The sequence below is a fragment of the Macrotis lagotis genome, chromosome 1, assembly GCF_037893015.1.
Source record: "Macrotis lagotis isolate mMagLag1 chromosome 1, bilby.v1.9.chrom.fasta, whole genome shotgun sequence".
Classification (NCBI taxonomy): domain Eukaryota; kingdom Metazoa; phylum Chordata; class Mammalia; order Peramelemorphia; family Peramelidae; genus Macrotis; species Macrotis lagotis.
In genome coordinates this window covers 157,158,472-157,172,894 of record NC_133658.1, presented here as the reverse complement: position 1 = coordinate 157,172,894, position 14,423 = coordinate 157,158,472, and the positions used below count along the sequence as shown (strand labels likewise).

At 39.9% G+C, this 14,423-nt stretch overlaps 1 protein-coding gene across 2 annotated transcripts in view; it reads left to right on the top strand.

The window, feature by feature from the left end:
• KCNIP3 (potassium voltage-gated channel interacting protein 3) overlaps positions 1 to 10,963 on the top strand; it is a 155,662-nt gene extending 144,699 nt beyond the window's left edge. For both annotated transcript variants that reach the window (XM_074209239.1, XM_074209238.1), the window contains exons 7-10: positions 7,002 to 7,109; positions 8,940 to 9,044; positions 10,160 to 10,222; positions 10,756 to 10,963. In XM_074209239.1, the coding sequence (XP_074065340.1) occupies positions 7,002 to 7,109; positions 8,940 to 9,044; positions 10,160 to 10,222; positions 10,756 to 10,803 (324 nt within the window). In that variant the 3' untranslated portion in view covers positions 10,804 to 10,963. The remainder of the gene's footprint in view (positions 1 to 7,001; positions 7,110 to 8,939; positions 9,045 to 10,159; positions 10,223 to 10,755) is intronic.
• Positions 10,964 to 14,423: the final 3,460 nt, after the last annotated feature.

The following is a 14,423-nucleotide window of genomic DNA, read 5'->3' as shown; positions in this document are numbered from 1 at the left end:
AAAGTTCCATCAATGGAAGGAAACAAATCTTTTATTTTTTATACCAGCCATTTTCTAAATTGGCATAGTGAATAGAGAGCCCCCCCTCAAAGTTAGAAAGACCCAGATTTAATTTTGATCCCTGACATCTACCACCTAGCTGACCCTAGGCAAGTCACTCACCTCTAGCAGTACCCTGAGCAATCCTGAGGATATAAGTTGTAGAGAAGGTACCATCTTGCATCAGGAGAGTTACTTCCAAGTGGAGATGAGCTAAAAACCTACTATACTGTTTTGCTTCTAGCTCTGTCTACTCCCACAGTAGGGTAGATGACTTTTTTTCTAGGAATATGGCAGAGAATGGGAGATGATAACTTGAGGACATGGCAGGGTTTAGTGATGTCTGTCAAGGATAGGCAAACTTGAGCATGTTGGAAGGTAGGATGGAGTAGGGTAGTAGACAGTAGTACCTTGGACTAGGAGGACAGGAGTCCCTTGGACTATGCTAAGTGCCTTACAAATATCCCATTTGAGACTCACAAAAACCCTAGAAGCAAGGTGCTATTATTATTTTCATTTTAGAGATGACGAAACGTAGACAAAGAGAGGTTAAAGGACTGGTCCAGGGTTTCTCAGTTAATAAATGTCTGAGAGGGAATTTGAACTCAAGTCTTTCTAACTCCAGATCCAGAGCTCTAGTCACTGTGTCATTTAGCTGTCTCTAATGTGTTACTCTTCTTCTGTCATATCCCCTCCCATATTTACATTTTATAAGAAGTGTGGAGAAGGTCAACTCTTAAAGCAAAGAAATGAATTGTTCATGGTGAAATTTTAGGTACCAGTTGATATTTATAGGTAGATCTAGGTCCTTCATTCCATATCACTGTCCAAGTAAGATTGCCCTAGATTTAGATAATACACAAACACTGTGTTCAAAGAGTCATTTTATTTGGGGACCTATGGAATGAAGCCCAGGTTCTGAGTCCTGCCAGGAAATAGAAGCCTGCCCCAAGGAGAGAGTGCTGAATTGTTCTGCTTGAGGCCCCCGCCCCTGGCAGGTCATGGAGGTCTGTTTTAAAGAGGTCCTGGGTTTGGTGGATTCCAGGCCTCTAAAAATAGCTGCAGCTGAAAGCCCAAACCTCATCACAAAGAGGAAAACCTCACCGAGAGTCTCAGGATCAATATTGCCTCAGACTTGGCTTTCTGAGGTTCAAGGGCAGCTAACGGGAAAGAGGCAAAGCAAGCATGTTTGACTTGAAAAACCTCTGAATTAGTGGTGGTGTTAATAATAACAATATCAATACTGCTTTAAAAACATTTTTCATAATACTACTGGCTAGCTCCAGGCATTCTGGAGGCACAATCACATTACCATGGAGTAATGTTTGTGAAGTAGAGGAATGGACTTCATACTATCCTCAGAATCAGGAGACCTTGATTTTATTTGGAAACTTCATAGTGAGGTTACTTGCTCTCTCTGGACCTGAATTTTGAAATCATAAATACACACACAAATCAGTGTGTGTACATGTGTGTGTGTGTGTGCACATGGAAAAGAAGTAGGAACATCACTGATTTCATTGGTATAGACTGAGTCTAGGTGAGGAAATCTCCCCTGCCAATGTGTGTCAACACCTTCTCTGAAATGTATAGGCTTATTCAAGTGCTTTGATTGTATAAAGGACTTCAAGGTGGTACAGGGGATGTAGTGCTGGTACTGGAGTCAGGAAGACCCAAATTCACACCCAATCTCAGACACTAACTAGTTAACCTTAAGCAAGTTACTTACTCCTGTTTGCCTCTGTTTCCTTATCTGTAAAATGAATTGGAGAAGGAAATGGCAAACCACTCCAATACTTCTTCTAGGAAAACCCCAGGTCACAAAGAGCCAGACAAAGCTGGAAAATGACTGAACGAGAACATATTATGTGGAACACCACCCAGTCAGCAATATGCAGTGGGAAGGATTTACCCAGGGTCATACAGCCAGTATAGGCCAGATGAGGAACTCAACCTGGGTCTTCGTGGTTCCCTATTCACTACAGTATGCTGCCTTTCAGAGTCAATGTGATATAGCTGATAGATACATCAGAGAAACAATATGGCAAAGTAGATAGCTGGTGTTAGAAGGTCTGGTTAAAGTCCTGTCCTCTAACACAAATTGGTTTTATGATCCTGGGTAAATTGCTCAACCTTTCATTGTCTCAAGACAATCTGAGAATGGAAATAAATAAATTGCAGAGAAAGGGATGATCTGCATACTTACAAGGATTTTTCTGATTGAGATTTCATTGCATTGTAACCACAGGACTCTCCCTCTCCTCCCACTTCTCTATCTCTGAATCTGTTTCTGCCTCTGTCTCTGACTCTATCTCTCTCCTTACACACACACACACACACACACACACACACACACACACTTATATTCCAACTTCCTGAAGCAGCCTGTTTAATTTCATTTATGCCATTTAATCTGCAATTTCTTTTGTATTGGAGTATGGTACTTTTAAAAAGTCAGGCTATAAAAATTATAAGACTTTGCCAATGGGAAGGAGTTCTGAGTAAATGAGTTAGAAATAGCTGGAGACAAGTATTTGCATCCCTTCAGTGCTGCAGAGAGGATGCAGTTGAGATTGGATGAATTCAATTTATCGTGAACTCAATTGCCTAATTGCATGATTTCCCCCACTCCCTTCAATGAAAAGAAGACTTTTAGAAGCATATGACAATAGCTGACAATAAGGGTGATCTAGGATTGGAGTTTGGCTAAAAGCATTGGCAATAGAACAAGGTGGCAAGGGATTCAGTGATAGTATTAGAATCCAGACTAAAGACAGGGGAAGTAAGGCCAAAGAAGAGGTGATGGAATAGAAGAATATAGTTAAACAGAGGGACTAGGAATCAGGATGGGCACAAGGAATAGGCTTTAGGAGGGGTAAAGGAGAAAGAGAGATGGTATGATCAGAGAATGTGGCTGTATAGAGGAATTTCAGAATTCTGGATCATGGAGCAATAGAAAGATTCCTGTATGAATAAGATGAAGTGAACATGATGGTCCTGGCAGATAAGTGGTTGAGTAACTTGGAGACTAGGGTATTAAAGTGATCTCTCTCTCTCTCTCTCTCTCTCTCTCTCTCTCTCTCTCTCTCTCTCTCTCAAAATGTAATGTTGAAGTCTTCAAGTATAAGGGCAAAGGTTGGAGTAGAGAGGAAGAATGTGAGCTAAGTTCTGAACTTCTGGAAAAAAGAATGACCTGAAATAAATGACTGAACTGAACTAGATGAAAAATCTGTATGGAGTGAGGCTAAAAAAAGAGAAGGAGTGATCATACTGCTTAGAGCTTAGGCAATGGAAACACAAAAGTCACCCACTGTATCCTGGTCCATCATCAGTAGTTTTGACTTTTGTCTTGCCATTGATCTTGAGTGATTCTAGAAGAGAGATGGAGGCTGATGATTTTGTGTAAGTCTGCCTCATTTAAATCCATTCATGCTCAAGTTAAGACATCACCTATGATAATACTTAAAAAATGAAGAATAAACAACGATATACAGCTTCTAGGAGAAAGCAGGGGAAAAATAATCCATTAATAAAGGGGAAGCCAGAGCTGCAGTGTCTTTGGGGGAAAGTCAGTTCTTTTAGCATGAAATATAAGAATGTTGTGAAGATTACAAGGAAACTTGTTTAATAGAAGATTGAATATCCCAGGGAGTGCAACAGAATGGGTGGGTAGAAAATCATAGGGAGGGTTTTTTCATTTCAGAAGATATTGATTCTGAAGTATGGTGATAAGGAGAGTAGGAGTTGGTAATTTGTGCAATAGATGAGGAGTAACTAATAGATAGAAGTCATCGTACCTTCTACAGTTATGGCAACTAAGTATAGAGTTGGTCTAGATCCTCACTGCTTCTGATTCACAAAAGGACAGCATCTCTTCAAATTCTGAGATATGACTGAGAGATAAGTAGGTGATTGGGTCCCTGCATGGCAGGACCAAACTCATACTCTACACCCTTGCCAGAGCCTCATTCCAAGATGACAAAGCATGAGGTATGCCTAGAAGATAACCCTATATGTAACATTAAGCACCAACCTGACAATGGCATATTCCCTGGAAGAAAAATCTAGACTTTAGTCATACTGAGACCTGGGATCTGAGATGGCTTGGAGCAGACAGATACTACCCTGAATTCCCAGAAGCTCAAATACCTTTATCATGCTTTATCTTCCACTGTAATTATCTTTGAGTTATATATCATTTGCTTGGTGTGGTGCATTATACACAGTGAATGCTTAATAAATGTTGAATTTAATTCATGGTGGGAAGGCCTAATTTCCCAAGAAGCCTTATCTAGGGAGAGGAAATTGAAAGCAACTCAGCTATTATAATTCAGATAAGTGATGCTAGACCAGATCTGGCAATTATTCTTATTGCTTACATCTCCATTGGTACATATGAGTGAGCACACCAGAGCAGCAAGAACAATGTAAAATAGTAGTAGCTCTTTTAGATAAGTCATTTATAATTGACTAATGAACAAGAATTTATTAAGTGATTAATAATAATAATATTAACAGCTAATATTTATATAATACCTTATGTGTTAGGCTCTATGATTGTTTTTCTTTAAGGTATTCCCCATCCACAGACCCAAGAGTGTTAAGATTTGTATACAGCTTAGTCTTAACATCAGAAATACTGATTTTAACCTATTCATTTTAATTTTTTCCAAGAGTTTTTAAAGAAATAAAATCCACTGATTTGCCAACTAGGGCAGATTAGGAACTGTCCAGTTGAGTGATTAGCTTTACAAAAGAGAGTCATGAGCCAGAAACTTAAGTCCCTTCTGATCTTTGAAAGTTGTTGATTTATAGGTGGCATGCAGGAGCTGGCAAACCCCTATATGTCTCTTGCAGTTAGAAAAGTTAAAGAGACTGAACACAGAGAAGAAATAGCTACTGAGTCAAATAAACCTCCAAAGGATTTGGTAAACAAATTAATAGTTTTAACAAAATGACGGGAGAATGTTTAAACTACTGAAAGAGAAAGGAAAAGACACACACCTGTTTTTAAGCATCATCATGGAAGATAAGATGGGTCATGGTGCCATTAGAATTATTTACAAATACTAGCTAAGCTTTTGAAAAAAATGATATATTTTGTTTTTACATCTCTTAAATTTCCCACTGCATATTCTTCCCTTCATCTCCATCCATAAAACCATTTCCTGCACAAATAAATTTTTTAAAGGGAAGAAACAAAAAAAGTTTAGCAAAACTAGCCAATACATTGAAAAAGTTTGATTATATACTATGATTCACATCCAGAGTTCCCCAACTCTGCAAAAAATCAGAGGGAAGTGTATTGTAACATTTCTTCTTTTTGGGTGGTTTGATCATTATGATTTCATGGCATTGCCTTTCATTTGTTTTGGTGTGATGATGTTCTTTCTTTTGACATTATTATAGTTTTATGTATATTGATTCCTTGACTCTTCTTACTTCACTTTGCACCACTTCATGAAAGTCTTTCCATGCTTCTTGGTATCTAACATAGTCATGATTTCTTACAGTGAAGTAACTTTCTATTATATTTTTATAACATAATTTGTTTAGCTGCTTTCCCAATTGTTGTATGTTGACTTTGTTTCCAGTTCTTTGCTATCACAAAAGACTATTGCTGTTATTTTGGCTAATAGGGAGTCTTTTTTTGGTCATTAACCTTCTTGGAATATATACCTATCAGGGCAGTCTCTGGCCCAAAGACAAGGGGCATTTTAGACACTTTCTTTGCATATTTCAAGATTACTTTTCAGATTGAATGAGCTAATTTATAGCTTCACCAACAATGCATTACTATGCTGATCTTTCCATATGTTCTTTCTAAGATTTACTAGTTTTGCCATTTGTTTGATTTGTGCTTTTCTTAATATAATTTAGAGCATTCTTTCATATTTTATTATTGTTTCCAATTTTTCTTTTGAGAACATTTTTCAGATCCTTTAACTACTTACTCTTGGTCTCATACATAGTTATCTTTATATCTTCAATATCAGATACTTATTTAGACATATTTCCTACAAATTTTTTTCCTGGTTGAATACTTCTCTTTTTAACCTAGTTGCATTGATTTTGTTTGTGTAGAAATTTTTCAATTTCATGTAATCAAAATTATCTTTTATTTTTTTTCTATCCTTTTTTTTAGTTTTTTTTTTTGCAAGGCAATGGGGTTCAGTGGCTTACTCAAGGCCACACAATTAGGTAATTATTAAATGTCTGAGGTCAGATTTGAATTCAGGTACTCCTGACTCCAGGGCTGGTGCTCTATCCACTGAGCCACCTAGCCACCCCCATTCTATCCCTTTTTGATGTAGAATTTCCTCTATCCCTTTGACCTAGAATTCATTTCCTCTACCCTCCTTACCCCCTGAAGCTTTGAAAAGTATACGGTCTGTTTCTCTTCTAATTTTTTAATGGTATGATTTTTTTTTTTAGTATTCAGGTCATAAAATGCTTGTTCAACAAATTAGCTTTATTCATTAAAGCAGGTCCTCTAAGACTTTTACTCAGCAAATCATTGTTAGCTTAGTTCTAGATATTATTTGAACCTGAAAATAATAAAAAAATTTTACTTCCCCCAAATAGTCTGTAATTTGACCTCCTCACACTAGGGAGTCACCCCAAATTGGTCTAAATTAGTGGGTTTAATATTTTTGTTTACTTAATTTATTTACTACCATAGATAGCATGAAAAAATGTGATTCAAGTCTTATCCTGAGCATATACTGACTGTAACTCTAGGCAAGTTACCTAATTGGTCAGGATTCTAGGCAACTATAAGATAAGAAGATTCAGAGAAAGTGCTAATCTACATTGATAGAAAGAAATTCTTTATCTGAGAGCTCTAAATACCAGCGAAATCACACTTCCACTCCCTAGTTCCATATTATTGCCAGTAATTTACTATTAACAAAATCCAACTGTCTTCAATCCAGTGCTCTTTTTCTCCATTTTTTGAACAGGATTTTGTTGTGGGTCTCTCAATTTTGCTTCGAGGAACAGTCCATGAGAAATTGAAATGGGCCTTTAATCTCTATGATATCAACAAGGATGGATACATCACAAAAGAGGTACTGGCTTACAAGTGGGAAAGAATTTGAAGTGGGAAACAGATAAAAAATGTTTGCATTGATCAATAGAATGAAGGCAAGGTATAAGGTCTGTGATTGGCCTAGAATTAAGGGGAGGATGGTGGTTTGTTTTAAATGTGCAAAGTAATATAAATGGAGGAGATTCTCAGATTTAGAATCTCAGTTTGATAGATTTTGAAGCACTGTTTACTTTGGGTTCTTTTGTGGGGTAAGACAATAGGAGTTGTGAATTATTTGGTTTTAGTTTTTAATTCCTTACTCTGCTAAAGTTGGATAAAATCCTACTCTGCTGCCACATTATGGAGATGATTTAGTGTTCTTAAAGGCCAGAGGAGGAAAAGACCTTGTGGGTCTTCCCAGACTGAAGAGCTTTGCATATGATCTCAGTGACACTTGTCAGCCAAGGAGCAGCCTATGTCAAAATCAAAGGCAGCTCAACTCTAAATTGGCTGCAAGATGATGACTTTTTCAGCCTTAGCACCCCTTGAAAATAAGCAAAATGGATAGAGTGTAGGATTCAGAGTCAAAATGTTCAGAGTTCAGGTCCTGCCTCTAACATTTAGTGGTTCTATGACCCAGGACAAGTCACTTAGCCTCTTTCAACCTGTTTCCTTCTCAATGAGGGGATATTAGATAACTTTTAGGGTCCCTTACAGTTCTATGATCCCCAAACCATCCAAGAAGTCATAGAAGACTAATAATCAATTTTGGTGGAATGTCCACATCAATCATGGGTCCTTGAATTACTGAAGTGGTGTTGTAGTAGAAAAAGTCCTAAGTTTGCGACTTGGCTTGGATGTGTTAGCTTTGAGTCCATGGACTTAATCTCTCTAAACCCTATTTCCTTAAATTCAAAATGGGGCTAAAAACACAGGCATTACACATTTCACAAGGCATTTGGGAGACTCAAATGAGGGACTGCCTATAAAGTACTAATTACAAAAGCCTTGTTCTCTCAGGCACTTAACTTTAAGGATTCACTCATATATTGAGTATTTTGTTTAGGATTCTTGACCTGAATTGAATTTAACATTCCCAGAGGCCACTGGTTTTAGGTATTTTTTGATTGTAGGGCCAGAGGAAGCCTTACAGAGGAAATCTCCAATCCCTTATGAATAAATTGAGGCCCAGAGAGGTTTAGTGATTTAATATTCCACAAATAATAAGTGGCAGGGTCAGGATTTAAAGCCAGGTCCTCTGACTCCAAATCCTTTTTTCCCTCAGTTTTTCTGCATTTCCATAAATGCAAAATGCCTGTCAGAGTTCTGCCTCTTCTGTGGTAACTACTTAGTTTCTCATCACTACTTGGAGTTCACAAGGTTGCTGCTGCCTAGCCTGGTGCTTGCAATTACCTGGTAGTTCCATAAGGGACACTGCTCTGAGGAACCAGCTCATGTGGAATAGCTCTAGTATCAATGGATTATGAAGACAGAAAGAACATCAAAAAGAGGACTGAGAAAAATACTACCAGGATGATAAGAAAGCCAAGTATACTCCTGGGTATGGGGGGACATAATAGAAGAGCAAATGGCAGGACTGATAATAGACCTATGCAACTTCCCTGTAAAAGGGTTATAAATTTCTTGAAAGTCAACAGGATCCTTGCCATTGTGCCCGCCATTTTCTCTTCTGTTTCAGAAAGAAAATGTGAAATTCTGGAAGTATGAAAGTGTGGAATCCTGCCAAAGGGACTGGAACAATCCCCAAATGAAGGTCCCTTTTTAGTTCTCCAGACTTCCTGTTTCCTTCTCCCCAATTATGAGAGTCCCTAGAACCTAGATCTCACCACTACCCTGTTTCCAATCCTAGGAGATGCTGGCCATCATGAAATCCATTTATGACATGATGGGCCGTCATACCTATCCCATCCTGAGGGAAGAAGCCCCACTGGAGCACGTGGAAAGATTCTTCCAGGTAACATCCCAGCTCCTGAGAAATGTGATGCAGCCAAAAATCAGAAAACAATTAAGGGACCAAGTGTATGATTTCTTAGAGAGGATTCCTGAGAAGGCAAAGTACTGACAAGGTATGACCTGAGGCCACCTCCCATGAAATGTGGAGAGCTGCTACCTACCAATGTGGAGACTGATAGTTCCCTTCCATCTCCATTCCCTTTTACCTTTCTTTCCCAAAGATGGTCCCCAAACTTTAGAAGCAACTCTATGAAAAGAAGTAGGAGTCAGGAGCTCTAAGATCCAGCCCTGACTCTGCCTGCATAACCTTAGACAAGTCACTTCAATTCTCTTGGTCCTCATTATTGAACTCAGAGACTTGTATTAGATGATTTCTATCATCTATTACAGCTCTAAACAAATTTACAAATTTTTAAATGTAGGGAGTAATTTGAAAACTAACTTCTTCTTGAGATGAGAGCAAGACAGTGATGAAAAATAAGTTGAACCATCCAGGTTAGAAATGGAGGTCAGTCACAGTTTAAGGTAGAATCAAATAAAGAATAGGAGAACACTTTGTAAATACAAAATATGAGGTATCATTCTTATTACCTAGAATTGATCCAGAGAGAAGCCAAAGAGGCAGATTTGAAAGTTGTTGATGGGAACAGGAGGTAGGTGGGAAGAGAAACCAGAAGAAAGAAAAGTGGAGAGGGGGAAGCATCACAGGACATTTAGTACTGGGATGGGATAGAAGTGATGGGGAGAGTGACCCAGAAAAGCCAGGGTTTCCAGAGGTTGCCAACAGGACAGTCTCTTTTAAAATTAGTGGCATGGTATTCAATACCTTCTTGAAAAATGTCAAATCAGAAAGATACCGGCGTGAGGATGTTTTTTAGACAGGTTTAAATGAGTACCTATCACAATGCTTCATATTGTAGGCATTTGTTGAATGGAGAGAGGAGAGAGGAGAGAGAAAGAGAGAGAGAGAGAGAGAGAGGGAGAGAGAGAGAAAGAGAGAGAGAGAGAGAGAAAGAAGAAGGGAGGGAGGGAAAGAAGAGGGAGAAAAGGAAGAAGGGGTAGGAGATGGCCTCTGAATTTGATTTATTTCTAAAGATGGATATGCTTGTGTTTCAGAAAATGGACAGGAATCAGGATGGAGTAGTAACCATTGAAGAATTCCTAGAGACTTGTCAAAAGGTAAGTTTCCTTCTGTCTTCAATCTGGAAGCACAGAAAGAGACTAGGTCTTACCCACTTAGAAATTCCCCCCTTCTGAGAATCCAAGGAAATAGGAATATTTTGGGATTTCTCTTTTCTTCTTTCCCTACCCCTATCTTTCCTTTGGGAAGGTTTCAGGGCATTTTGCTAAGGCTTGGATCCTCAGAAAGACTATCCTGTTCTTTTTCCTCCTGAGAGACATTAACAACTATTTCTTAGGCAAGGAGAAGGCCTAGGGTTGTCGTGATTCTCCTAGGACTTCAATAGTAGTCTAAACAAGAACTAAGGCTAAGTGACAATAGCTAAGAGAATATAGTTATACACATTATTTAGGTCTGGATCCATTCCTGGCTCTCATGTAGTTTGGGTATATGACATTTGGAGTAATTTCCTGTGATTCTTTAGAGAGTTCTGCAAGCCTGGCATTCCTTCCTGGTTCATTGCTATTGCCCCTGCCCCACCTCATGCTGGACAGTTCCTAATAATATTCTTTTTTTCTCTTACTCCAAATAGGATGAAAACATCATGAGTTCCATGCAGTTATTTGAAAACGTGATTTAGAAGGGAGAGGCATTCAGTTTCTACCCTCCCCAACTTCTGTCTCAGAAGGCCACCTTCACATTGACAGGCACCACCATCACATGAAACTTTTTTAAAATAATTTACAAAAAAGAAGAAAAAACCAACAAAAGTTAAAAGTTTGCTACACACATACACTAGATTCCCCTAGGCTTGAAGAGGGAGGGAGGGAGGGAGGGAGGGAAGGGGGGAGAGAGAGAGAGAGAGAGAGAGAGAGAGAGAGAGAGAGAGAGAGAGAGAGAGAGAGAGAGAAAGAGAAGAGAACTGAATATCAACATGTACCAAATTTTCTCCTACTAGGAAGACTAGGAGAATGGTATCTTATGGATAATTGAGTGTCACCTATTCCTCCAGGGGGACCTATGTCTCAGGGACTGGGTAAAATCTGCACATTTCAAAAAGGAATCTGTAGTACCTTCTGCCTGATTAGGGAGGTGTTATCCAATTCCATTGGACAACTGGGTTTTACCAGAAAAAGGGCTTGAATTCCCACAGAGCACAGCACAGTCACTAAAGTAGATATTCACCTCTTTTCCTAAGGCCAATAGTTCCTCTGCATCCCTTAGAGGCCATAGGATTAAATTCACACACCCCATTTCCAGTCTTGCAGATCTTGAGACAAAATTGGCAAATGTACATTAATGAGTCAAAACTATTCTTAAAACTCTCTCCTCTTCTTCCTAATTAGGATAGTATCACAGAACTGTTAGAAGTCTTTTAGGGTCACTTAATTCAACCCTCCTCCTTTTATAGGTGAGGAAGCTAAGTCCCAAAGAAGGAAGTGACTTGACAAAAGTCAAACAGTTAGTAGCAGAGCCAGGATTCAAATTCCAGTCTTCTCACTCCCAATCCACTATTCTTTTCCCATGATGACAGACTTCCTCCTCAACTGTGATTATTCTGCCATATTTCCATTCTAGTTCAGCCCTTACTGTAGAGGTATATTATTGCCTGCTCAGAGAGATGACTCAGCTTGTCCTCCATTTGGGAATTTTTCATAGCAGTCAGGAGAGAGGTCATGAAGAAAGGAGCAGGAATCTGCTTCTCTGGGAGGTTTTACTTTGGCTGATTCTTCAGAAAGTTGGAAGGGAGGGCATGTCTTGATTAAAACTCAATGGCTGCTTTATTCCTACCTTCTGGTAAGTCACCCAGAACAGATAAAATCACATGAGAAAGCAGCAATTTCATAGTTGCTCAGGACAGGCAGAAGATGCTTGCAAGCCAAAGACCATGGGCAAAAGGATGAGGGATCCATCCAGGACTGCAAGGAGGAGAATCCTATGTACTCTGCCACTCCAGGAAAGAAATATCCTTCCATACTCAGGGTTTGAGGTCTACTTGATATAGAATCTCATTGATAACCATTTTCCATGCCTGCCCCAGGATAAAGAAGGGGAATCCTCCATATTAGCTCCAAGACCAGAGTCTATTAAGAATGATTAGGTTAGGGAGCTCAGACTTGAATGAACAGACTGTCTGAATCTTCTCCTTGAAGAGTGAGGGTAACTATTGCAGCTCGGCACTCGTGGAAGTGGAGACTGGGTTCAGCTGATTCATACTGGTTGATACTTCTGGAAGTAGAGAGACATACACCTATAGGATTGAGAGCTGAAAGGTTCACAGAGTTCATCTAGGCTAGCCAACTTGTTAGTCCCCAAAGAGAGACAGCTATGAGACCCTCGATCCCCTCACATCTACCCACAGCAATGAAGATAACTATCTGTTCCACACCTCTTCAAAAAGCACAGATATTAATTGCAGCTCCACAAGTGGGAATTTTGCCAGCAACCAAGAAGGCTGATCATTAGATACTCTCTTTTTTCTAAGAAAAGCCTATTCCATTCTCTCCCTGATGTTTTTTGTTTAAAGTTTTTGTCCTGGTGTCCTTCCCCCGCCCCCTTCCTCAACAGCTGAGGAGAAGTGGAGAATTCTTGGAATGAATCCTGTATCTCAAAAAAAATGGGAACTTAATTCCTTCCCCTTCCTAGTGATAGTCAAAAGCACAAATCCTTGTTCCTGAATGAGTGGCAATTGGGGAAGTTCCACTTTTGTATTGACCAGGTCTTAAGTCAGTCTGGCCATCTACAGCCCTGGGGATTGCATTGTGATCTTAAAGAAGTCCTCAAGCCAGCATTTACAAAAAAGAGAATCGTAAAGCCCAAGGGCATTGTTAATCCGGGAGACCATGTTGCTAGAAACCTTCAAGAGAAGGAACTCAAACCATTCCCTACCTCCTTCCTTTACCCTAAACATCTAATGTAGAATAACAGGCTCTATTTGACGTGTTTGAATTCTTCACCTGGTTCTGTAAATTTAAAGGGTGATTAATACCACCAGGTTGTTAAAATAATTTGTATTGCTGTGGTAGATACACTCTACTGTTGCATGATCTCAAGAAAAATCACCCAATGTGATTTCTGATCAAGTACCCAATGGAAAGTGGAAGGAACCTTTATCATTCTCCCTAGGAAGAGTATCCTGGTGGACCCCATAAGGTCTCAGAGCTTGCATATGGCTTTTAGGGACTAAGGAAGTAATGAGGAATCAAAATTTTTATAGTGTGGGACACAGCTGCCATCCCCAAAGAACATTCCAACTACATACATTCCATGACTCCACGGCTTCCCATCTCCCCTTAGATCCCAGCCCCAGCAGTCCAGAGCCCCATGTCCTACCTGCGGGGTATTCTCATTGCTGTCACTTGTCCTCTGGACTCAGCCTGGCTCTGTGCCCATCACACCAAATGCAGGGCCATGGTGGTCCTGGTGGTTAGAAAAGTAGTTTTGATTCAAAGCACAGCCCTTCTAGGCCTCATACCTGATGTACACTCAGGGGAAAGAGTATCCCAAAGGGGACTTCAGTAACTGAGCTCAGTTCAACCTCTTGTAATCTTTCTCACCAACACAAACCCAGGTCTTCCTGTCATTTCTCTAGGTTCTCACTCTCTCCTTCCCCCTTGGTGTCCAATCCACATTCTGAGCCTGCTAGGCTCACCCCATAGGAGTTCTCTCAGCCATTCTCAGGCTCAGGGACCTTTCCCCTTCATCAATCCCCATTCTCCCCCCCCACCCCCTCTCCCTGCATCTCTAAGCTCTAGGGCCAGTTTGTGTTCTAGGAGCCAACAGCCTGCTGGGAATTCTTCAGTCCTGTTCCCTCTCCCTAGGGGCTCCCACGCTGAGTGACTAGCCTCGGGGACCACAAATTTGCACAAGATGCTCCTTATTTTGTGTGTGTGTGTGTGTGTGTTTGTGTGTAGTATAGGCATGGCCGCATGTCTGATTGGCAGAAACCTTGTCTCTGGTGTCTTCCTCACTCGAAGCCAGAGGAAATTGTTCCTGCTCACAATAACTTGATATTCAGTCACTGTATATTTTAATAAAATAAACTTGAAAAAGAGAGAAATATCTGGATTCTTATTGCTGAGTCTGGACTCAGGAACCAGGACTAGCTTTTTTTTTTAAGAAATACTTTTTTATTGACCTCTTTTGGTTTTACATAATGGGAGAACCCTGCTTTTGTCAACCTGTCTGCAGGTGTAAGCAGGTATGTGTGTGTGTGTGGGGGGGTGCTGATCAATAAGGACTCAATCCTTACTGCTTGTG